This window comes from Thunnus maccoyii, chromosome 13, assembly GCF_910596095.1.
Source record: "Thunnus maccoyii chromosome 13, fThuMac1.1, whole genome shotgun sequence".
NCBI classification, from domain to species: domain Eukaryota; kingdom Metazoa; phylum Chordata; class Actinopteri; order Scombriformes; family Scombridae; genus Thunnus; species Thunnus maccoyii.
In genome coordinates, this window is record NC_056545.1 from 6,775,931 (window position 1) to 6,802,073 (window position 26,143).

At 38.9% G+C, this 26,143-nt stretch overlaps 1 protein-coding gene and 1 long non-coding RNA gene across 7 annotated transcripts; one reads left to right on the plus strand and one right to left on the minus strand.

The window, feature by feature from the left end:
- Nucleotides 1-7,376: 7,376 nt before the first annotated feature.
- On the minus strand, nt 7,377-8,552 carry LOC121909599. The gene is made up of 2 exons (XR_006099472.1): nt 7,985-8,552; nt 7,377-7,829 (listed from the first exon to the last, which is right to left on the minus strand). It is a non-coding gene; the product is annotated as an uncharacterized LOC121909599 (long non-coding RNA).
- On the plus strand, nt 7,713-24,227 carry LOC121909598 (dual specificity protein kinase CLK4-like). Of its 6 annotated transcripts, none has more exons than XM_042430082.1 (14): nt 7,790-7,961; nt 14,905-14,947; nt 15,985-16,094; nt 17,183-17,277; nt 17,975-18,149; nt 19,620-19,686; nt 19,956-20,069; nt 20,277-20,443; nt 21,291-21,385; nt 21,586-21,715; nt 21,820-21,902; nt 22,133-22,212; nt 23,465-23,555; nt 23,640-24,227. In XM_042430082.1, exons 1-14 carry the CDS (start codon nt 7,805-7,807, stop codon nt 23,775-23,777), a joined length of 1,545 nt encoding a protein of 514 aa, XP_042286016.1. In that variant the 5' UTR covers nt 7,790-7,804; the 3' UTR covers nt 23,778-24,227. The 6 variants fall into 6 exon arrangements, 5 of the variants coding, with proteins under 5 accessions (XP_042286016.1, XP_042286017.1, XP_042286018.1 ...); XM_042430083.1 differs by having other exon boundaries at nt 23,643-24,227; XM_042430086.1 differs by lacking the exon at nt 7,790-7,961 and adding an exon at nt 13,727-13,939.
- The last annotated feature ends 1,916 nt before the right edge of the window (nt 24,228-26,143 follow it).

Consider the following 26,143-nt stretch of genomic DNA (forward strand, 5'->3'; position numbering starts at 1 on the left):
CTAGTTGTAGATGCTCAGTGCAAATTACACAAAGCGATGTAAAAATTTTCTGCAGACTTCTGAAAGTTTAGAAGGTGAGACATTTATGGTGCATTAAAAAAACGCATGACTTCTGATTAAAATGTTTTTTTTTTGGTCATGCATCAGTCAGAAGAGTCCCAGTTTTCTCCTTGCAGTTCTTGGTTGTTGGGAATAGCTTAAAAAAAAAGATTAGAGATATAGACTCTTAAATAGAAGTTCCTGGTGGATATAGTACTTAAGATATTGTAGATGAAAAATCATCGATTGAGCGGATTCTCAAAAAGAACCATTAGTGAGTATTTAAACTTTAAAGAAAGGTTCCAGCTGGTTATAAACATCTAAAGACAAGCTCCTGTTAGATACTGAAGATGTTACATTAAAAAAAATATGTTAAGGTGCCTTAAAGACAACATCATGTTGGCAGTTCTGCCTTAAAAAGAGGCTTCCATGTAAAACCTTACAGAGAGGGTCCAGGTGGATATAATGCCTGAAAGAGAGATTCTTGGTAAGTATTTTACTCTTTCAAGAAGCATCTGAAGGATATTAAGGAGTTCCAGGAGGAAAAGGGGGGGGGGAAGAGAAGTACCAGGAGTATATTTAACTTTAAATAGAGGTTCCTTGTTGATGTTAAACCTTGCAGAAAAGTTCCTGGTGGGTATGCAAACTCTAAGTTGGCCTACATGGACATACAGTAGAGCCTTGAGAGAGATTATGGTAAAAATAACTTGTTGGTGTCCTGTCATAAAAAGAGGTTCCACTTTTTTAGAGATTTCTTGTGGATCTGGGGCCTTCCAGAGAGATTTTAGCCTCAAGAGGAGGTGTATCTGCTGGGTACTGAGCCCTAGAGAAAGATCTTTGGACACAGGATAACATATTCAGGAGCAGTTCCTGGCGGACAGATTTTTAATGAGATGTTCCCGGGTGATGTACAGCCCTCAAAAGTGGTCCCCTGTGGAAATGCACTATAAAGAGAGATTCAGGGTTGAGTCACAGATAAAGAAAGGTCCCAGGATGTTGCAACTGTGCAACCAAACTATTATTCTTCAGACTATTCTTAGAGCATTTTTTCCCTGCGCTACTTCAGAATTTCCACTGGCCTTGCATGCACAGACAGTTTCCTTTGATCAACTTACTAAACAAAGCCAACATTTCAAAGTATGAAATATTTCCAGCCTCCTCTTCACAAGAGCCATCTCTCCAGAGTCACATAAAATACATAAATGTCCCACTGGTTTCTGAATTATTCCTGGCAGAAAGTCCAAAAAGTTTTTATAACCTGTGAGAAAATGATTGCAGCATACATGGGTGGTGTTTCGTAGGAACTTAGAGGAAGCAAAAAACAAGTGTATGCTTCAAAATGTTCCATGTCGCTCGTGGTAGAAACTTCTTCATATCGGAGGCGCTGGTTCCTCTTTGTATTAGAACTTCTTCTTCTTCTTTTAAACATCTACCACAAATAATTTAAGATAATTTGGAGTGCATTTGTCCATTTCCAGAACTCCATGTACACCCAGTTTTAGTTTGTACCTTGTAATTTGTTGAGTTTCATGGCGAGTGTACTTGTACTCAAAGATGTCTCCAGCTTGCTAAACCACCAGGAGTGAGATGTCTGACTTTGCTTCCTATCTTTGGCAGAAGACATCACTGTCTGAGACACAGGATCAACATTATTTCACCTGTCTCTGTCTCTTTATTTCTCTTTCTTATGTCATATTTTTCTCTCAGCAGCTGACAAAAACTTAAACCATCCTGAAGGATTGTTTCACTCTTTTTCTTGTCTCTTCCACCGGCCGGCGAGTCAAACTACTCCATCGTCCATAAGGAAACAGACGGTCCCTCCTTCTTTGTCTCCCTCTCTATGTCATTTGCTTTATTAGCTCTTTAACTGGACATCCCGCTCCATTCCCAGAACACAGTCTACACATGTGAATGTCTTCATCATCATCCCTGTCCCTCTTCTTAATCTCCTCCTTTGCTCCGTCCCTTTTTCCTTTCAGTCTGTCCCTCCCGATGTCCCTCGCTTTGTCCCCGTCTAGCTCGTCCTTCTGTCTCATTCCCACTATCCTCACTCCTTCTCTCTCTCTCTCTCTCTCTCTCCATTTCCCAGCAGTGTGTGTGCCCCCTTGTTGCCCCCCTCCCCATTTACCTCATCAATAACCATGCTGTGTGTGCGTATGTGTGTGTGTGTGTGTGAAGGCTGTGCATTAGGAAAATTGGTTCTCTGCGACGCTGCAGCGCTGTTTTACTAAAGTAATCACAGCTGATGGTGAGGGAGAGAGAGAGAGACAGAGTGGAAGAGAAAGAGAGAGAGAGATGATCTGGCTCAAATTCTGCTGCTGCTGAAGTATGGTCTGCTGCAGCACACACACACACACACACACAAACACACACACATATACATATACATACAGAAACACACGGTCACCATGATTCAAGTGGACATAAAAGCGAGAGAGGCTGGTCGGCCCAGTCAACTTTTGAACTCAATTAAAGTATGAGGAACCTCCCTCTCTCTCTGTGAGTGTCTCTCTAAACCCAATGAGCCTTATTGGCCCAAAGTATAATACAGCAGACAGTACAGTATATTGATTAAGCTTTGTAACTAATCGATATAAGCTATCAAATATTAGCAGCTGTTCTGCCTACAAGTTAAAATACACACCTGCACACCTCCCATCCAGCACTGATGTCGGGTGATAAGGCCTGGCTCGCAGTCTGGGTTCCAGTTCGTCCTAAAGGTGTCGAATGGGGTTGAGGTCAGGGCTCTGTGCAGGTCACTCAAGTTCTCAAACACCGAACCGGGAAAAATATTTCTTTAAGTCAAGTCAAGTCGGATTTTATTTGTATAGCTCAATATTACAAATCACAAATTTGCCTCAGGGGGCTTTACGGTCTGTACAGCAATACAACATCTTCTATCCTTAGACCCTCGATTCAGATGAGGAAAAACTCCTCCAAAAAAAAAAAAAACTTTAACAAGGAAAAACAGGAAGTGCAACAGAGAAGGGACCCCTCCTCCAGGATAGAAAGACATGCAATAGCTTTTGTGTGTATAGAATAGACCAAGAATCTCTTGGAGGACGAAGATCCAGATCCAAAATCTCTGAAAATTGCACCGTCGGCCAAGGGAAGGAGAACGGTCCCAGGAGGGCCACTGGTTCAGCATAGGGCCATCAACCTAGTTTTGGGCTTCATGGAGAGAATAGACTAGATTATATTTTTGTTGACATTTCTTTATTCAGAAATTGTACAAATCTCTGCTTGGTTTCCAAGTATCACCCAGATAACATAGTCCTTTTAATTTTGGAGTAATTTTTCTTCTACATAAACTGGTCTGGATTGCAACCAATGACATTATTCTTTTTCATCTTTGAAATAAGAAAATGAACAGATGAACAACTGAACATGACTCAATAGATAATGCTTTACACTATGTTCACCTGTCAGCCAGTCCAACAAGTGTTTTCTGATCTAACACCACTTTGAGTAGGGTGACATCATTTGTAAGTGCTCTCTTAATCTGTTACAAGTGACTGTTACAAAAAAAAAAAATCATAAGTTTGGTTAAGTTTAGGCAACTTACACTAGTTGGTTAAACCTAAGGAAAGATTGTGGTCAAGATTTGTCACCTTAAAGGTGCCACAGATGACATTCAGCTCCACTAGATGGCACACTAGAGCAACAGCATCTCAGAACAAAACAAATGTGAGTATCGATTACTCAATAAAGTTGGGGGGGGGGATGGGGTATCTGAACACGCAGCTCATGAAAATTAGGCAGTGCTGCTCAAATATAGATCAAGATTCTGTTACTGCATTTCCTATTTCTCACCTCAGCGTATTTTAGTGTACTGTTTAGCTGTAATATGAGAAACTTTGTGACCCAGCTGCCTTTTAGATGACTGTCGCGAGGACGACAGGGAGGGACTCACATGCGCTAACATGAACGTTCACATTCACTAACATGCACGAACAGCTGGACCAGCTATCAAAACAAAGAACAGAGAAGCTCAGATAACAACAACCACAGAGGGAGTGTGACTTCATTCTCTGCTCAGGACGCCATTACTTCACTATATCTTTACATAGCAAATAGTTGACATCTAGTGGGGCTGAATGTCGTATTTGCACCTTTAACAAAGTTGAACTACTTCTACCTTTGCGTCTGACACTCTGCATTCAATATTTGTGTTTCCAGCGGAGATCTTTGGTAGGTTAAAAAAAAAAAAATGTCCGAAAGGTTTGACGAAAGCAAACAATGCTGTTGCTTTTCAGGTGAGGACAGTCTCGTCTTTCAGTCAGACAGCTTGACAGACAGACAGACTCGCAACCCAATAGATATTAATGCCATACTGTATTTCTACCTGTCTGTGTCTGATTGACTGAACTCCAATCACAGCTGAGAGCTTTCACATCTGTCTGTCAATACAACTGGCATTGGACTGCATACTCTTCATTACAAAGTGCTGCGTGTGTGTGCTGTGTGTGTGTGTGTGTATGTGTGTGTGTGCGTGCATGTGTGTGTGCTCTCCACTAAATGAAATGTGTCACCTCCTCTCCTCTTCACTTTGACTGCATGTCTGTAATGAATCACAAGCATGGAAATATTGCTAACCAGGAGCAGTCAGCCTCTCTCTCTTTCTCTCAAGAAAAAATGACCTGTATCTACATCTTGTAGAGAAAAACAGTCTAATAGCAGCACCCTCAAGTGATCATACAGAAGAATTACAATTTGAATCACTTTAATAAACTGTCCAGTAACAATGGAAAACCTCACACAAAATAGAGACGTTTCATTACCTGACATAACCTGTTAATACGAGTTAATTCAGTACATACACTAGATGATCCACCACCGATCTCCAAGATTTAAGAATTATGTTTAATGACTTTTTGTGTGTTTTCTTCCTGAATTTTCTGATTTCATTGCACTGAAATATCAGCTCTGATTTCCATAGTTGCTCATAAATTGCTGCTATAAAGAGATGATGACCCTTGACTGATGAAACTGCCATCACTATTTCATGAGGAGGAAATAAAAGCGACTTGCATAATGCTTATAAACCACTGGATATACAGTAAATGACATTATTTGTTAAAATAAGCTCTAACAGAAGCTGAGAATATTGAGGAAAACATCATAATTGTGAGCTTTATGACCAAAGTATGATGAAACTATAAGAATGAGTATTAAATCAGAAATATAAAAAATGTCATCTGTGATTATTTATTTTGACGATTCATTTATTTATTTTTCAGAGGAGAAGAGCACTCGTGCTTGTGGTGGGGTCAGTGTCTAGTTTCAGAATGTGAACTATGCTAGTTGTAAAAGGTGAGGATATTTTTATTTTTTATGATAAGGAAGGAAATACAAACCCGTTGCAGTGGTTGATGTGGATCAAAGCCACAGTAAAAATCCCATCTGTCATCTTTCAGGTCCTCGCACGAAACTGCATTCAAACATTTTGCTGTTTAAAAAAGGCTTAATTGATAAAACTCAATGACACAAACTGTTTTCTAATGAATGATATACAAGAGCAACATTTCATTTAATGTTTAACATTTTTAAATTGGTTTGGCTGTCAACCATTTTCATGTAGGGGACGTGCACAGTGTAAAGTAAAGCTGTTTTTCTTTTTAAACTGTACGCTAAATTTATAGAAAGATTCTGGTGAAAGTTAAATGAAATTTACATTTTTCAAGAGAAAAACATAAAATGCAATATTTTGGCTTGTTGTTCTTTGCATTTCGAACTGTTTTGCTCAAAATTATTTGGAATGTATGTCCCTTTTAAACATGAATATCAAATATTACCGATTGAGAAGAGAAAAATCTTATTTTCCTCATCTCAGTCAGGTGAGCAAAAACTGATGAGTCAAGTTAACAAGACTGGATTTAATATGTAAACTTAACTGGTTAATTTGGTTAAATAAGGAAGATATTAAATATGCATCACGTTGTGTAGTATAGTGACTCAAGTTAAGTCAACAAACTTTAAACTTTGGCAGCTGATGACAAAATGTGGATCTGTGAGGCTGGCTGCCTGCCTGTCTGCCAGATCCAATGTGGTATAAAATTCAGCCTTGGTGTTTTGATGTTAAATTTAGATTGGTTCTCCTGATTAAGCCTAGGTTGTAAAACTAAAGTTAGTTTGTTTGGATGTTTTATAGTGAAAACATGATCTCTAGATGTAGACACTATGCATCTTAAAAGGAAGCCAGGCTACTGAGCTGAATGTTTGTTTTTAACTATTTCTTTAAGATTTAAAACACTAAATGAACAAAATGGCTTCATGGACACCACTAACAGTCAGAATCATGATCTAGTTTAGTTTAAACTAGTTTTTGTGGTCTGTGAAGCAGATTGAAAGCATATACACAGAAAAACAATGGGCCTAGAATGGAGCTCTGAGGAACACCTCAGGTCATGTCTGTTGAGAAAAGTGAAGAATTTGCTCTCAGAGTAGGTGCCATTGCAGGAAAAATTGAGATTTAAGACTAAGATTGACTTTCCATTTCTAGCAGGTAGCTGTTTTTACCAAACATGCTCTGATAAACCCACTGTACTGCTACCTGGTCACCACAAAATGGCAGACAAAGTTAGCAACTAGCTGTTGAAGAAAGTGGAAGCAGCTAAAAAGCCACAACCAATCCAAAGCTAAAAGGACAGTGAATACTGGGGCTTGTATTTGTCGCCTACTGCATTTGTAAGAAGGTAAGTGTTTTTTACAATTACTAAAGGTGATAATATATCAGGATTGTAAATCTATGTGCTTCTCCTGACCCCTTGCAACCAGTGATAAATAAATGCAACTTTAAAGAACAAGGCTGGCATTATTTTATTTTATTTCAATTGCCCTAAAAAAACATATCTAGCAATGAATTAATTTAAAAATCATTTGTATCAATGTACTTTCAGCCTACTATACTTTATTTCTTATGCCACAAAAGCCCCATGTTGTCCAAAAACTATACATAGTGTTGCATTTCCAGGTGTACCTGTGGTCCCTGGTGGTCTAACATGTAGACATGGTCTCACAACATCCCCAATTTGATTGGGGCTGGGGATCTTTGCTGCATGTCATTCACTTTGGTCTCTTCTGCCAGTCATAGGCAAAATGCTAAAAAAAAAATACTTGTTGCATTTGGGTGGCATATTCAGTAATTGCAATTATTGTGGTGAGTATAGTTTAGTCGTCTTAGCTAGTCACACTACTATAGCTACAAAGTGTAAATATGAAGAATAAAACTTGGGTTCAGCATAAAAAGATCAAGATAAAGATAAGAAATCCTCTGATGTTACACTACATCGTCACTGTCTGTTGAATCTCAAGTGAAAAACAACATTGCAACAAACAACTTTTCAATGTCTTTAAAACAGCAGTAATGTGCATGGACCTACAGTTGTTTACCCGGGTCTTATGTAACACTGCGTTTATATGTGTCCATTAATCCATTATGAATTACAGGTTGCACGTGTATTCAGTGTCCTGTTCCATTCATGGAGTACATCACACATCTCCTGCATCACCTGCTGGAGGAAAGATCCAGATTGGACACAGTACACTATGTTTTCTCCTGTGGGATGAAAGAGGAGCCCATGCTGGGTCAGGCCAGGGGTCGAGGCTGGAGCAGCTCGCCGTGTCCCTTTTCATTGCAGCTGGCTGAGGGTTTTACGGCCTTGAAGTACGCAGGAATGTCCACGTCTTGGTTTTCTGAGGGACATAATATTTTATTGCACCAAGGACACCATTTCTGTCTCTCCTTGTTTGGCAGCTATGCGGTATGGCAACAAGTGTTTACATTCCCCCTGGGGGAGGCAGGGACAAGGAAGAAGAAGAGGAGGGTAAGTTACTCAAACAGACCAGCAGGAGCCCAAACAGCACTGAGCGAAGGGGAGAGGAGCAGCAGAAGACATTACACCTTTCAATAACAAAGACTGGTAAGCGGAAAAATCACTTTCACCTCATACAGCAACAAATCTAAAGTCAAATAAGTGCAGGATTCTCTCTAGGTGACTTTGAATCCACAGGGATTTGACTACTATAAGCTTTTGAAAGCTGAAAAGAAAGAGATATGTTTTAAGTACAGTTACCAGTTATTGATTTTTGCCATTATTCAAAACCTTTATTGGACCACTATCATGCAAAAATAAATAAAATCAATTAAGCATACACTTTCAGTTACTTTCAATACTCTCAAACCTATAAGGATGGAAAAATTGCATTTATACGCCAAAATAACACAACTGAAACCAAAATTAAATCTAGCTCTAATAATAATAATAACTGTATTTTAATAAGTGCTTATTCCAATCACAAAAAAATTCCATTTTCTAAAGTTTGTTCCTAAAGTTTGCAATTACAAACAAATATAGTTGGGTCTTTTTCACCCATGACATTTAACACAGCTGCCAGCAATAAAGGCTACCTGTATTATGGCCCCATGCTTTCACCCAGGACTGATTCAGTATTCTCAGTATGCTGCATGAATGCACACACTGCACTCTACAGTTTGTAGTGTGGTTATTAGACATAGAGCTCATGGTTAGGACTCTGTGAGCTGCTCAGTTTGCAGAGCTCTGACCATTGTTAGTTTGCATCTAAATTAATTTTCAGCCATATCAGATTAACTACAGCTGATAGAGTTGAATAATCACCTTCAATGAAAGCCATCACTTGCTCATCTCAAGCTTCTGGATTGTAGATTATTAGATCATGTCACATTCAAATTAGCAAAAGAATGGAGTTAAAACTTTAAGCATTTTATTTTAGGTCTAAGACAGGGCCAGAGGACTGCACCGCTCTGGTCTATATATCCATGCCCCTGCTGAGTTATTTTTATCTCCTGTGGGGACAAAACTTTATCCCCTTCATAGTGATTTATGATGCTTCACCCATAGACCATATAAAATATCTAAAATAAAAATAGGCTATTAAAAAAAATCTAAGTAAAGCACTTCAACATGAGAGCAGTCATTAGTGCAACCAACAATAAAATCAGAAACGGACTTTCACTGTCAGCGCTCGCGTGACAATAGAGATGACACCGCGTTTAGGCTACGTGGTGACGCAGTAAATCGACCACACGTCGCCTCCTTGTCTGCTGAGAGATTTGCAGAGATGCGGGTAAACGAGGGGCGACGCTCCGCGGATGATAAAGCATAAAAAGAAGCCAGAAGTCTGTCGTCAAAGCAGGCTGTTTTCTTAGACTTTTCTGAAAAGATTAAGGCAACTAGCCTGTTTATTTTTAAGATGACAGCACGTCGTGCTATTGCATGTTATGATTTCAGTATTGAAGTTTGCCGCGCATGGAGCTGAATTAAACAGTGACTTGAAAGATATATGGAGGACCGAAAATGCCAAAATCAAAAATAAATAAATAAATAAATGACTCAATAAATAAATTAATATGCTATTTAATGCACCAAAAATAATATAAAAAATGGCATAAGTGGCATAAATTAATATTCCTGTTTTAATTTGCTTCTGTATTTATTTATGTTTGCATAAGTCACCCTATTTATTTACTTGCTCATTTAATTTTCCATTTTACTCATTAATCTATTCATTTTAAAATTTATTTCTGTATTTATTTCAGTATTATTTTCCCTTTGCATTTCCCTCCTATTTATTTTTCTGCATTTTCTATTTACATTTATTTATGCATTTTTATGCAAATGAGGTGGGTGTCATTCGTGGGGTCAACTTTTTGCCTATTGGTTGATCACATTAGGGTGCATCAACTGTATACGCTGCTAGCCTGCTATTTCCTAACTGTATGTTCAGTGGGTGTCTGGTGTTGAGTAATAGGAAACATTAACTGTTTGAGTCAAGCATTGAGGCTGTATTATGTGTAGCTTGGAAAACAGCGATATGGGCCACTGAATTTGATTAATTTACTGTTTATCTGACCACAAAAGAGACAAGAATTAACACAACACACTGACTCTCTCTCTCACTTGCTCTTCTATCTCTTCTCTCTCTTCTATACCGCCTCCTGCTCCTGCTGGAGATAAATTAAGGGAAAGCAGCTATTAGTTGTTGTAGAGGTGAGGCAGCCGTCTGGCAGCTCATGGATCCTGCTTTTTTTTTTCCTTGTCCTTGTGCCACACTGCTGCATGCTGGCCACAGGGCACCAAAAGACGGGTAGACATGTTGCTTCCCGCTCCCGGCACTGACACTGCACCGGACTGCCCTGTGATTCTTTTTATTTTTGGACAGTCTAATGTGATCAACCAATGCACAAAAAGTTGATCCCATGACCCCCCTTATTAGCATAATAAAGCAGGAATGCATAAAGAAATGTAAAAAGAAAGTATATAAATAAATAAGTTTGGGGAAATAAATAGGGGGAAAATGCAAAGGGGAAATAATACTGAAATAAAAACATAAATAAATAAATACATTTGTAATGTTTACTATGTTCACTATCTTAGTTTAGTGTATTAGCATGCTAACATTTACTAATTAGCACCAAAAGTTGATCAGCTGATACTGATGAGAATATCTTGCCGATATTTGGTCATAAACCAAAGTATTTGAGATATTAAAGTTTTGACCAGATGATGGTGCTAGATGAAAAGTTACGGGACCACCAAAGTCATTACAGTTCATCCTTTGAGAAACATGAACGTCTGTACCAAATTTCATGGCAATGCATTCAATAGCTGTCTAGATATTTCACTCAAAACCATAAATGTGAACCTCATGATGGTGCCTGAGGAAAAGTCATGGGATCACCAAAATCATCAGGATACTGATTGTCTGAGAAACATGAATGTTTGTACAAAACTTTGTGCCAGTCTATCAATTAGATGTTGAGATATTTCACTGGATAAGTGGAACATTTGACCTGCTGGTAAACAAAATAACAAAAAACTTGATGTATATAGCACCTTCTGTACATAAAAGACAGGGGGATCACTAAAGTCATAATGATTCATCTTCTGGGGACATAAAATTACCATGTCTGAACAAAATTTCTTAGCAATCCATCCAATAGTTGTTGAGATATTCAGTGTGGACCAGGGACAGACTGACATTGACACTGACTCTAGAGCCACGCCACAACCCTGGCTAAAAATACTGATCCGCAATTACTCACAATTACTTAAGGGGACAAGAATTGATGAGTTGATCCCTGAGGGACATGATGAGCTCATTTACCAAACCAGTAAAAAATATTTTACTTAATAACAACTGCAACCACTGAAGAAAATCATCAGTGACGCTGTTGGTCACTGCAGTTGAAATGGGGCCCCTAACTCTGGCCTATCGAGCTGTATGCGGAGTGAAACCCTCCACACTCCTGGCAGTGGTTTGTGAGCAGTGTAGTGAGTGGCAGAGGATCTTAAGTGAGTGACAACGGTCCTGCACGTTGTTAGCAGGAGTGAGTCATTCTCAGCGCTGATTTATAGTTGATCAGAGACAGCTGAGCAGTGTGGCACAGAAAGGCAGAGCCATTCCTGAGAGAGGGTGGAAGAAAACGCCACTCTGGAATGACTATCCCTCCTTCGCATTGTTGGCTATAAAAAGAAAAGACCCTCGGCATCTCATAGGCCAGTCAACCAAACAGAAATATTTCAATATACATTGGAGCACAGTAAAAAACACAAAAAATGTAAGCATAAAAGAGTTTTTTTTCTTGGGAAAACATTTTGAAATATTAATTTGAGAGGCAAATTCTTGCTAAAATGTGCCCAAATGATAATATTTATGTTGTAGGTGGCACTGACTTTTAATATTTGCTGCAAAGTTTATAAGACATAGTGATAGTCTAATGTAGATATACAACAGGAGTGGAGGAGGAGGTGTTGAAAAGATGAATAAGAAATAACTCTGAGGGAAAGAGAGACCCCTGCTGTGAGTGGCATGTCTGCTATTTGTGGAAGAGGGACGGGGAGGGAGAGAGAGGTTTTCCTTGCATGAAGGTATGGTACAGTAGAGGCACTGACAAGTGTGATGGCCAAGGCCCAATGAATGCGACGGATCCGCATGCCATCGCGCTTGCTGCAGAAAACTGTTAGGTTGTAGACATGCAGTTGTCAAGATGTCAATCAGCCCAGGAAAATCTGATTCAGCCTCTTGAATTAAAATACACAGTTTACAGGATAAGGCTCGTGATATACTTTATTTTTCTTTTTGTCAAGAAATTCCATGGAAAGAACAAAACTAACAATTTCCTGTGTAGCCAAAGTTTGATATAGCCTTTTCCCCTGGGCCTTAGAGCTCCATTATTGTCCAATAACTATTAAAACACATCAATTAGTCACACTGTTGCACTGGGTGACATGTTCCTTCATCACCATGAATACACACACTTGTTTATTTTGAGTTAATCCCACATATATCATCCTGCTGCCAGAAATACTTACTAAAGCTCCAAATGCTGAGAATAATCCCCCCAAAATGCAGTTTACTACAGTGTGTCTAACATTTGCCTAAAACTCCAGTGCCCAGCTGTTTTTAGGAAATTGTTGGGATTTTTAAAAAAGATTTATGTCTTGGAAAGTCAGAAAGTATTGAGAGATGTACTGATGCATTGTTGGCTTTAGTCTTTTCATGGGATTTGTTGACAGCAATAAAAGTACAGGATGACCCCGGCCTTAACCTTTAATATGAGACGAGGTAGATCATAATGTACAGTATGCAGTCCAAGCACTGTATTTTCAACCTGTGAACTCTGCAAGCTTATCATGCACAATAAACCACAAAATTCCAATTTATTTTACCCCTGCTATTTCCCAATAGCCTTGAACCTACATGTGATGTGCATAAAATTAATAAATTATGTACTAACGGCAGCTACCACAGCTTGAGGCTGAAGCCGATGTGGAAGTACCTTAAAGTGCCACCGACTGCTGCTAGATGCTCCAACTGACTCTCATTGAAAAAGCGTCAACTTCTCTCTAGAAATACTAAGTTGACCATTTTTTTCAACGAGTCATTATAGTCTCAATCTCTAATTATTGCTCCATTAATGAGATTTGAAGACTTAGCTTTAAAGTCTGCAGTGTGGGCATTGATTGACAGCTGTGTCTGACAGTTTGCTCACCAGCTGCTCTCAACAGTTGGACTACTATCGCAATGTTTCGGTCATTTTAATGTGTTAAAAGAATTTCTACGTAATGACCATTAAACAATAGAGACCAGAGCCAAAGTATCAAAATTTAATAGAATTTATTTTCTTGTACAAGAAGGAGCGTTTCGCAGTGCAACACACAGGATGAAGTTACAAAGAAAAAGGCTCCCAGTGGAGCGCTTATAACAGGGTTTTATACAACTTAAGTTACAGTTCTTTTCTTAATCTATCAAAATACAGAGTTATAGATAACGTCATGTCTATTTTCAGTTCTCCTGTCCAGGAGCCATCCTGCCCAACTGACCCCCAGATGACATGTCTCACTCTATATCCAACGAATTTTAATTTCTACATCTTCCTCTTTACAAATATAATGCTGAACTTCCTTTAACCTTAGCTGATGAGTCTGCTGATGTTGCAGAGTTGCAGTACAAGACAGGAACAATTCATCATGATCTAGATAAAATAGTAACACTCATACACAGTGTAATCATCATTTTTATAACATAATGTTACTTGATTAAGATACCTGCCTTGTTAGCACAATTTAGCTAAAGTAGCTAACATTAGCCCAAGTGCAAGTTGTAGCTCAGTGTTCCCCAGAAGCTAGCGTTAGCTTTGCTCCGAGGTAGCAGGGCATGTTTCCATGTCCTGGCTCCAAATGGCACTGACCATAAGCTGCTTCTGCTTTTGGGCTTCAAACTGACTCCGTTGCAAACCAATGGGTGACGTCACACCTCGCTATGTCCATTGTGCGCAACCGATGCATTAATTTCTCCCTGGGACTAACGGAACTCTTCGATTTGACTCACACAGGTATCAGGAGCTTGCTAGCATGTGAGTAAACCATAGCAAAGTCTTCCAGTACGAGATGAGTAGTGGGTCAGAAGTGCCTTTATGTATTGACTGACAGCTGTGAGCTCCTACCCCTGACTTTGGCCTTGTCTGATTGGCTAAAAGGATGAGGTTCACGTAAAAACTTGAGAAGAGAATATCTCTGTACTGCCGCCAGACTGTTCAATGAGCCTGAGTCACAGAAGCATTTGACAACTTGAAGATATGCTTTGAAGCATATTTCAAGTAAAAGGTATAAGAAAAAACGTACATACTGTACCTTTAATGCTATTATTCTCAATGTTTTTCTTTACACTTGGTGAAAGAAATTTATCAAGTCACATGCATTAATCAACAACAAAACAACAAAGTCAAAATCAAGCAAAGTTAAACCTTTTTAAATCCATTCATCCATTCACTTCTATGTAACATGTTCTATTCATATAATTGTCCGTTGTGAATATCATAGCTCTATTCTTGTTTCTATTCCATTTTACTCTGACAGACCCCATGACTGCTCTAATAACCTAATTTCCCCACAGGGACCATTATGGTTTCATGTTATCTTCTCACCTCTCTGGAAGCTGCCCTGCTGGCTGGGGGGTCGTAACTAAGACTTCTCCAAAAGGCCAGGGAAAGCCCTGGAGATAGGGACGCCAATAGTTTGTAGGTTGGAGTGGTCTAACACTATGTATAGCTTTGAAAACAGAGAAGACGGCATCAGGGCTTGAAGAGACAGGGAAACCTTTGCCCCAGGGGCTGTGGAGGGAGCAAGCTTTGAACACCAGGCAGAGCTCAGCGAAGAGTTAAGAGCTGTGAAGTTCCAGCTTCCTGTGCAAACGTGACATTTCAGTGGAATTTATTTTGGCCCAGATTAAACATTGTGCCTTGACAAAATGTGTCCAGAAGGAAGAGAATAGAAATGTAACAGAGGAAGACGCTGAAGATTTTTTGACCTTTTCTTTTAGGAACCCATTCTTCATTAAGGTGCAGCAACAGATCTCAGATCTCGTAAGTTATAACGCTCCCTCCTAATCATTTTGTAACCACTTTACTTGTGCCAGTATAGGACAATGTGATGTTAATCTAGTTGTTTTAACAGACTGCACTTACAAGAGATGACAATAATAATGGTCAGTCACCAGTTTGTTCAGTCGTCTTTGTCTGGAGTGAAATATCTATCGGATGGATTCTCATGAAATTAGTCGATAAATGATGATTTGTCAATTTCCTGACTTTTCTTCTAACACCACCACCAGATCAAAATTTACACTTATAAAATGCTTCATAAAAAGATAAACAAAAAACTGTTTTCCTACTGAAACATGCAGTTGTTATTACTAGCATGATGTGTACAGTTTGCATACTAATCCTATGTCAACATGCCAACAGGTAGCATACTGAAGGGAATTCTGTCATTAGCTACAAACATGCTACACTTACATACAACAACAACGAATGAATGAATAATGAATGAATTTTTTTTTTCTGGTCATTTGACCCATCTCATATGGGATTAATCAGACACAGTAATCATCAGCAAACAAATATTCTTATATGTTTACCCATCTTAAAACACAACTGGCAAGTTTAAACATACAGCCTGCATCCCAAAAGATCTCAAAGGAGGATTTACATAAATACAGTGCATACACACAGCCTCATTCAAATGCAAATGACTGTAAAGACAAACAAAACAGAGTCTAAAAAAACATATATGCACCAATTTACATCATAATTCAATTTAATTCTATTCTGTTCAATTTAATGCCAAAGTTAAGTGCACACATTAGCATTAGCATATTAACATGCTAAATGTTACATGCTAAATTTAGGTATGCTAATGTAACCAAAGCTCATCTGTACTTATCTTAATGCTAAAGTACAAAGATAGTACAGCAGTCAAGTCTGACAATGCAGAGCTGCAGAAGATAAACCAATCTGATCTGACTTTTTCTCTGGCATGAAAGGCTGAACTGTTTTGCCTTTCTAGTTATAAGGACCTCACATGAGCCTCATCTGTGTGTTTCTCCTTCTTACTCATCTAGCTATCGCCAGATCTACCAGAGGCTGGATTACAGGTTGCAAAGTGAGGCTACACAAAGTGTGGAAAACAGCACTATGGGCAGGAACGACGACAACTTGGGTCCCTGGATAGGTATCTCCACATAAATGTTGATCATTTATGTCATGTTCATCATGTGTAGTCCAGCTCACACTGAAGTCAGTAGGTGGACTCATGGGCACTCTAACAAGATGCTAGCCCTGTTCTGGACTGTCTCATCATCTGTGTGGGAGTCAGTCCTGGATGGTTTCCATAGAACAGCTCAGGGAAGCAGCCAAGCACAGCTCTTTAGCGGAGGATGGTTTGCCAAACCAACCCGTTTTCTTCATCCTTGAAGTCTTTTCTCTTGTAAAACCAAAAAATACTTCCCATAAGATATAATTACCGACTTTGTTTGTTTTTGAACAAGGCAAAGAATACACTTCACTCAAAACTTTAGACAAGCCAAACAAAGATGAGATGTATGATTTATTGGAAGTGTTTCCAGACAATGTTTTTTATTTTTCCAAGAGAAAAGACTTTAAGAATGAGAACTAAGTGGTTTGTTTGTCAAATTTTCGTCTGGTTAACCGCCCCACCTCCATTAACGAGCAGCTCACAAACTCTTCCCAAAGCTTTTCTATGGGAACCATCCACATCTGTCTCACAAGCAGTGGGTAAAAAAGTCCTGAATGGGGCTAACAAGACAGATGCGGGGAGAGATAGTTTCCCCTCTAGAAGTGAATGACACTTTTTTTTCACTTGAAAATAACCTCTTGGAAATGCCTTAATTGTTCCCCATATCAGCTAATTACTGTACAACATTCAAAGCTGAAGGTTAAAAGGAGCTATGGAAACAGTGTATGTATTATTTTACAGCCAAAAAATTGTATATTGGCCAGTGCCCAATGGGTTGAGTTCAATAAAAGTTTGTTTAATTTTTACTCTTACTGAAGTTAATAACATAAGCTCTTAAGAAAAGTATAATACCTAAAAGTGTATTTGAATATTTAATGATCACATCATTTTTTTCTTTATTGTGCAAAACATTTCAGCTTCAGCTATTGATGCTCTGAGTAGAACTAGTGTCCATTCAGTTTTTTTTTAAATGTTTGTGTGAGTTTTACATTGATTTTTTGTGTGTGTTTTGTTTCTCTAACATGTGGAGTGTTTATTGTAACTGCTTCTCTTTCTGCTGGTAGATGGTGATGACGCCAAATCAGACCTGCACACTGGCAGAAAGACTCAAAGCTTCAACCAGTGCAACCCCCACACCTTCCCGGAGATTGGTAACTCTGTACGTTAATCTTCCTCTTGTCAACATTTTGGTTGGACCTTTTGAATTTATTTATTAATGCATGTATTAATTTTGCATTTCTTGCAATTCAGGATGATCTAAAATAGCAATTTAGTCTTGTTGCCTATTTACCCACTACCAGCACCTCCTATAAACCAATCCAGGTTGAAGGCAGAAGTCATTTTAAACCTACACAATAATCCTGAAATATATAAAAGGATTTCACTTTTTAACTACTTTTGCAAAGTTTTTGCAAAGAAATATGATCAGGATCCTTTAGAACCTGTAACATGTCTTTGAAATACCATTCTTCATTAGCTGCTTAAACAATATATAGTAAAAAAAAATCTAAATCAACAAGCCTCTCCTCTGTTAATGCTACTAGAGCATGAGACACAAACAAAACAGGGAACTGCTTATCAAAACCACAAGTGGTCAAAAACTACACAGAGCACCTTTAAGTTCAAACTGTCCTTCACTGGAATCAAGTCAGTCCTGTTTTTCAGATTTAGATGTCTGTAATGATCAACTCCTGCATGTGATAAACCAACTAACATGTTTCAAATTGTCTTTCTCTTGTATTTTCTTGTCCATATGTCGGATTGTCGACCTGTGTGTCTCTTTGGGCTACGTACCACCAACGCGAACGTGCTTGACACCTTTATCGCTTCATCTTCCATTTGTCGCATATCTTCAGCACTCAACCCAACCTGATGACAACTTGCTCCAACTTGAAACCGCTTGCCATGGTGACAATACTGTCAACGAGGATGATAACGGAGTAGAAGAGAGTTACAGGGGGAAAACCTGTGAGGATGATGATGAAGAGGGCCACCTGGTCTATCACGTCGGCCTCGTGCTGAAAGAAAGATGTACGTGACTGCTACTTCTGTCTTTAGTGTCTTCTCTGTCCTTGTCATAGCTTTGCATAGCTTTGATGTTCTAACATCACTGTCACTGTCACTGTGCATTCACACCACCAGCAACGCTAGAAATTATTTTCTTTTCAAAAATCTTTTTAAGATTTTAAGTTTTTTTTGAAGTGAGTATATGGAAAATATCAAGACAGCACTGCATAATACATAATCTATATATATTATGTATTTGTAACATCCATGTCAAAGCTTTTCTTCAATGCACATACTGGCAGGTCAGAGCCATCTAAGGACATAATAAAAAGATAACAAACCCTACCAGAGGAATACATAAGTAAATAGAGAAGGAATAATAATAATAATATAAAATTAAATTGAATAAATAACAAGAAATACAGTAGCAATTTTAAGGCTCGGTAGATATGCACAATATATTGACATAGTTTAATTAGGCAAGATGGAACACAAACAACAAGGTTAATATTGTACGAGTAGCTGAGGTGGAATATCAGGGTAAAGATATATTTACTTACAGTTTCAGTCTAATTTCAGAAATGTTTTCTGTCACCAAGGTCACATCATTTCCTTTGTTGGTGCAGGAAAGTTGGTTGGAGGTGAAGTTTGGAGCGACGTTTTACTCACATCCATCAGCATTTATCTCACACTTTTGTGAGATTTCTACAGTAAATAACTTCTCATGCAAACTGACAGGTAAAGCTCCAGGTGGTGTTGGATCAGTATCATTGAAGTTGCTGGTGGTGTGAACACAGAGCTTGCATTTACACCTGGTTGAAATCTTATGACAGTGTGAGCCACAGAACCTCCAGATGTGTTCTGAATTTGAAGGTAAATGTCTCAACACATCGGTCCCCAAATCTCTACACCTTCACTATCAACTGTGCAGTGTCAGTTGTTATCAGACTCTGCTGAGCCCTCATCTTCCCTCCACATCTGGCCTCAAAAAGACAAAAACTAATGCAGTTTCAGACTTGCATTTCATCAAAAACTGCAGCCTCTTCTATGATTTCTGTGACACACAGTGGGGATCCTGACACAGGAAATAAGTCAAGGTCGTCTGGTGAATAAGTTCAGTGTTTGCCGCAGAAAAATGTGACATCATTTGGAAACCGGGTGCCTGTTAACACCATTAAACCACCGACTGTTCAGTGCACAATGGATCATGGTATACGAAAAAATGAAACAACTGTGACTGCATTTCCAAGCAACACATGAGGACGTCTTTGAAATGCGACAGGCCTTGTCGACATGTTATCGGTTTCAAAATCAAGACTCTGAAGGATGCAGCCATTGAATTAAGATGCAGTATATTTTCATGTACTTCCTGCTTATTTTTTTGGCCTATTTTTGCAATTATCTCTTATTTTTTTATATTGACAATTGCATTACCCTCTTAAGACATTCTGCTTACATTTCTGACCCTAATAAATATCTGTCTGTCCTTCCCAGATGAAGTGGTATCTACACTGGGAACAGGAGCCTTTGGAAACGTGGTGGAGTGTATCGATAGAGACAAGTAAGCATACATCTTAATCAATCATTGACCTTCTAACTATTGAATGGCTTTACTGCTTGGATTTAATCTTCTTCAAACAGATCCAGAAATTTTTAAGGTTTCCATCCATCATGGCAACATCAAGAGTTATTAGCCAACAGCCAGAAACCAGAAACCATTTAATCATCATGTAAACTAAATGCACAATAATTCATCTTTGTGGCATTAATGAAGGAAATGTTCTTGTCTTTATCTGTGCGTCTGTGTGCACCTGTCTGTATGTTCAACAGAGCTGAGCATGTGGCCGTGAAGATTGTAAGGAACATCGACTGTTTCCGTGAAGTTGCAAAGTCTGAGATCGCAGTGCTGGAGGAGATCAACAGCCTGGATGACAACAACAGATTGTGAGTATAGCTGCAGCAGAGCAGCAGAGCAAATCCTAGAGGGCTAATTCATCCTCTAAAAGCATTAAATGTAACCTTTCATGCCCTTAATTTATTGGTAAGGAAAGCTAATCATACATAATCATTTCCTTCATTTTAATTCTGCAGCTTTTCTGTTATTTAGATGTCATGCCTCATGTTTATAGATCACTTCTTCTCTCTCGCCAGCGCCTGTGTCAGGATGCTGGACTGGTTCGACCACGAAGGTCACATCTGCATCGTGTTCGAGCTGCTGGGTCTCAGCACCTTCGAGTTCCTCCGACAGAACGACTTCCTGCCGTTCAGCGTGGAACAGATCAGACACATGGCCTTCCAGATCTTCAGAGCCGTCTGCTGTGAGTCGAGTGTCTGCTGCACCACCACCGTGGACAAAATATTCCACAGTTCACAGCAGAAATATCCAAATACACACAAGTGGTTGAATAATCAATTAGTTGATTAACTGAATATTAACTATAATTTCGATAAACAATTAAAGATATAATCCTTAAGATTTTAGTGCTGGTTGATTTGGCAACACCAACTACATTTTCTGAAATACAACAGAAGAGCAGCTGATGTATCTGTTTACAGTGCAACCAAACAAATTAGCGTTGTAGGTAGGAATTTGAATCCAGGGCGGGAATGTCGGACTCTGCCACTAATGATAAAAACTACTATATAGAAAGTTAATTGCAAAACATAAATACAATATACATGTTGATAAAAGTCAAGGATTATAACTCAAATAGGTTTTGTCAAACCTATTAAAACCTTTTCTTTGTTTTAGCTAATTCTTGATACAAAATGAATACTTACTGCTGCTGTAAGAAGAAAATCAAGATAAATTTTGGGCTCTGATTTTGACATTTGACATTATTTATGATGGAAGTCATTCACCCATTAACAAAAAAAGCAGTTTGATCATTTGATCAATCAGTAGTGAAAACAATTATCGGTCAATCCCACAGACAAATATTTTGCAACCTGGAAACATTAAACTCAAACTATCTGCAAGGAGAGAGGAAGGTAAATGAGATAAGTGTAAAACAACAAGGTTATAATTTCACCATCTCTCTTACACAAATTGTAGCATTGTGAAGAAAACCTGCTAACTGTGTGCTGTTCATCTCACCAAGACTACATGGAGCGACATGTCATTACAGTTACAGTGGACTGTTTGTGTTTTTGTGTTTTTCACAGTCCTGCATCGTAACAAGCTGACCCACACAGACCTGAAACCAGAAAACATCCTGTTTGTCTGCTCTGACTGTGACCTGGAGTTCAACAGCGAGACGGTAAAAGCAGACTTAATGAGCCGAAATGGCCAGAATGATTGTTTTTTTTTTGTTCTAGAGGTTTGTACTGACACAAAATACCAACTAAAATATCAAAATGTCATGCTTTCATGATTTCAAGGTTGTGCAAATAGTGAAGGGTGTTTAGCAATGTGTGTGTGTACGGTATATATATATGTGTGTGTGTGTGTGTGTGTCAGAATTGTGAGGAGAGGAAACTGAGGTGTCTGGATGTGAAGGTGGTGGATTTTGGCACCGCCACATTTGACCACGAACACCATGAATCCCTGGTGTCGACACGCCACTACCGAGCTCCAGAGGTCATACTGGGTACACACACACTCATGCACACACACACACACACATAGAACTTCTAAATCGGACCAGTTTACTGTGACATTAATACATGTTTTTATTTTTAACCGTGTTCTCAGATCTGGGTTGGAACCAGTCGTGTGATGTTTGGAGCTTGGCCTGTGTTCTCATGGAGTACTACCTTGGACAGACACTCTTTCCGGTACACAATCACTCACACAAACAAACTCACAAAGACACGTGCAAAGACTCTCACTGAATATACTATGTCAGTAGTCCCTAATATTGATCATCACAAGTCCAGAGATTGAAATATAATTTTATTTCATCTTGGTTCTTATTTTCGTAGGTGTACAAGAGCACAAAAACACACACATACAAACACTAAGGAACAGTAATAAGTGCTGCTGCCTTGTCTGTCTATTGTTTCAGACCCACGACAGTAAAGAACATCTAGCCATGATGGAGAAAATCCTGGGGCCGATCCCCCCCCACCTGCTGAAACAAACCAGGTAAGAACAAGAACTAAGCCTCTTATTGCTCATTGATTTTGTTCTCTGGCTGCACAGACTGTACGGTTGGTTCTCACAGCACTTGTTATTTATTTATTTTCTAACATATACATCCACCCATCTACTGTATTTACAAAATTGCTTCATCTGGTCAGCATCAAGGTCAGCAAAAGGATGAGCAGAGCAGTCACACTTTTACATAGAAGCATCCCCCTGGATAAACAGTCTGAGTGCACACAAACACACAGAGTGCATTATCACATTTGTTTACAAAAAATGAAAGACATTAGATAAGTTTCATCAAAATGTACAACAAATTTTAACCTAATTTTTTTAGGTTATTTTAACCACAAAATTGGCAAAAGAAAATGTTTATGCATGTATTCATCCACTACTGTTATGCAAATATTAGGAGTTGGTCGTTTTCCAGCCGGGTGCCATTAAACCATTTCGGGGAAAGAGGGCGCAACAACATGATGTAATTAAAAGAGCAGTTGAACCTAAAACAGTGAAAAGCTTTACTTGTGCAGCCTTAGCAATCTTATGTACTCTGGTGAGTCATGGTGTCCATCAGTATCCATGGTGATAGATGTGTCTTGCTTATATCAAGAGTGGTAAGATCCACAGGTTAAAGGGGACGTATCGTGCACATTTCTGAGTCTGTATTTATATTCTGTGGCTCTACTGGAATATCTTTGTATGATATACAGTTCAAAAAACTCCTTATGTATCTTAAACTGGCTCTTTATGGAGCCCCTCAGTTCAGCCTCTGTCTGAAACAGGACATTTGAGCTCCTGTCTCTTTAAGCCCCCCCTCTGATGAGCCCACTCTGTTCTGATTGGTTAGCTTCCAGCTCTGGAGGCTAGCACAGTAGTAGTTGGATTTCACTTCTTTTTTCTCAAAAGTCAGCTTCTCAAATACATCTGTACATGTTTGGGCCAAAATCAGATCAATATGAGAGTAGACAACAGTCCAATGGGAACGATGGAAAAGTAGAAGTTACATTGAAAGTCATGGTTTTTGACTTTCAGGGAGCATTTTTACATATATTCAGCCCAATTTTTGGAACTTTGACCATGTTTAACATAGATAGAAAATAACAAACAAGGCATGATATATCCCCTTTAATGTCCTCTCCACAGCTGTGAGTGTGACTTGAAGTGGAGTGCTGGTGGAAAGAAAGAAAAAGTTTAACTTACCTGCAACAAACTACTGTATAATTTATGTGTATGTACTTTATTGTGTTTGTAGAAAGCAGCACTACGTGCACAATGAGCATCTGGACTGGGACGAGCAGAGCTCCTCTGCTGATTATATCAGGGAACATTGTAAACCTCTGAAGGTAAACAGCATTCATATCAGCCAGCCGCTGTTGTGTGGTAGAGGTGCCGCCAGCATGAGGTAACAGTAACTTTCGGTCTCTCAGCAGTACATGCAGAGGAAGAGTGAGGAAGAGAGGCAGCTGTTTGACCTGCTCAGCTGCATGTTGGAGTACGACGTCTGCAGACGGATCACCCTGGAAGAGGCGCTGTGGCACCCATTCTTCAGCTCGCTGAGGACGTAGAAGCAGCAGTGCAGCTAGCACTAGCTCAAACACACACACACACACACACACACACACACACACACACAAAACATCTACCTCAGCCTGTAGTTTCAGTGTCATCATTACTTAACTTTTTATAGTTCTGAGTGAAAAACGTTCAGTTTAATTTACAGTAATAACAGTTTTGGAGAGCATTCCTGTTTATTTGAGATACATTTTTTTGTCATCCCATCATGATCCAATAATCCACATTTCATTGTAAAAAGTCAAGTGTAAGTTAGAGCAATTCTGTGTTTTCCTTTATTGATTGTAATGAATATTTGCCAGCAATTTGTTGATACATTGTTTGTGTTTTGGTGTGTCTCAATTCTGTTTTATTAAAATTCAATGACTGTTTTACTTCTGCTTTCACACCATCAAAGGTGAATTGTCAAAAATTGTGTGAAAGTAAAGGTATTAATGCATTCACATGAATCCTTTTTAATGTTTGTATGTCAGCTAAATGCCTCAAAAATGCAAAAAAAAAAAAAAAAAGTTTATCACAACCTTATTATTAATTTACTCATTTTGGCCATTATTTCTATTGCTCATGATAACAATATACTCACCAAAGACTTAATTTAGATCTGGGAACATGGCAACATTATTTTAACAGTCAAAAACAGGCAAGAAACAAGAGTAGCCAGTCAGCTGATCAACCAGGTAGTCAGGTTGCATACAAGGTCACATTTTAATTATGGGTTCAGGGAGGGGGACCTAAATGCACTTTACCAGGATTTAAATAAGCGAACAACTTTGAAAGGACAAAGGCAGGAAGGTAAGTCAGACACATTTAACAACTACAATCCTGCCTGTGACCAGTAACCAGGCTGGTGTATCCTGTAGAGCTAATGGGGCACTGAGAAGCAGGATCAGATGACTGGGCAAAGATAAGGAAACTCTGAGATGTGCACTTTAATACTGGTTTATGAAGCTCTCACTCACTCTCGGGGGAGTCCCAGTCGGCATGTTTAGTGACATCCCTACTCTCTGAACACACAAGTGGACGTGGTGTATGGTGCTGCGTAATATCAAGGACAGAGGGGAAATAAAGGAAGTCTACGCACACAAGCACGTCAAAGTTAAGTCATACTGAACTGAATAAACAAGGTCACGCAGACCAGCAGCAATGATGCAAAAAAGTGCAGCACTGAGAAAAGTGTTCATGCTCCCAGAGCGTCATTCAACTAGATGGATATTTTTTTTGTTTTTGTATCGATCCTATATGGATTCTACAGTATTGATACTCAAAACACGACTTCTGTCTGCAGTATCGATACTTTGAGGACAGATCCGATCACACTGTCTGATTTCTTTTAGCGATGTCCCTTCGTTCCAGATCTCAGCAATGACTTTTGGTGGAACACAACTGTATTATTATTGATAGAAATGACAACTACAAAACTACAAAACTAAGACCAAGGTTCTATGTTGTCCCAACCTAACCTAGATATCGTGATGTGTCCTTTTTACAAAACAAAAAAAACAACCTGCTAAAAGCTCACATATAACAGCATGACACGACACAAGACAAACCCTCCAAAGGTAAATTATCCCTATTACAAGCTCAGCTGATTAGACTTTATGTAGACACTGTAGTCTTTCACACTAAAGTAAACATTAGTTATCTAACCTTACCTAGAAATCATCCACATCAGCTGCTCTAACTGCTTTGTTGATACACGCAGCTGACACATAAAGTGAACGATACTTATCAAGATTCGAGCAGGCGAGGAAGTTTCCATGACTGAATAGTTATCCAACTATAAAATATTACGTGTGCAATCGCAGCCCCTCAGATAAACAGCAGGCTCCTCTGCTATCTGGGAAACATCAGTTTAAAGCTACTAAATCACATGGACGTAATAAAGCAGTATAAAACAAAGCGGCTCTGAGGGCCAAAGCACGCAATTTATGTATAATGTCATGGGTTCCTCTCTGTCTCATGACCTTTGCTGCATGTTATCTATGGTCTGTCCTGCCTGTTTCATTTGGCACATCATCACAAATCTAAGGCCGAAAAACAGTGATTTTTAGGGAAAAGTTGGGACTTAAATTCTGGGAAAGAAAATATTCTATTTTTCTGATGATAAATGTGGAAATCGATGCGGCCGACATGAAAGCACTGTTAGCTTTGGCCTGTGTAAGGTCGTGGTCTCGTTTAGCGATTAGGTGCAGAAGCATTTGACCCCTCAAAAAATGACAATGCTTTATATTTTAACCATGACACAGCAATTCAACTGAGCTGCTCTTGGACTGTAAAACTTAACCTATTTTTCAATATTTACATTTTACATTTTATTAGTTTTTTTTTTTAATGGACATACCAAAACAAATTACTGTCA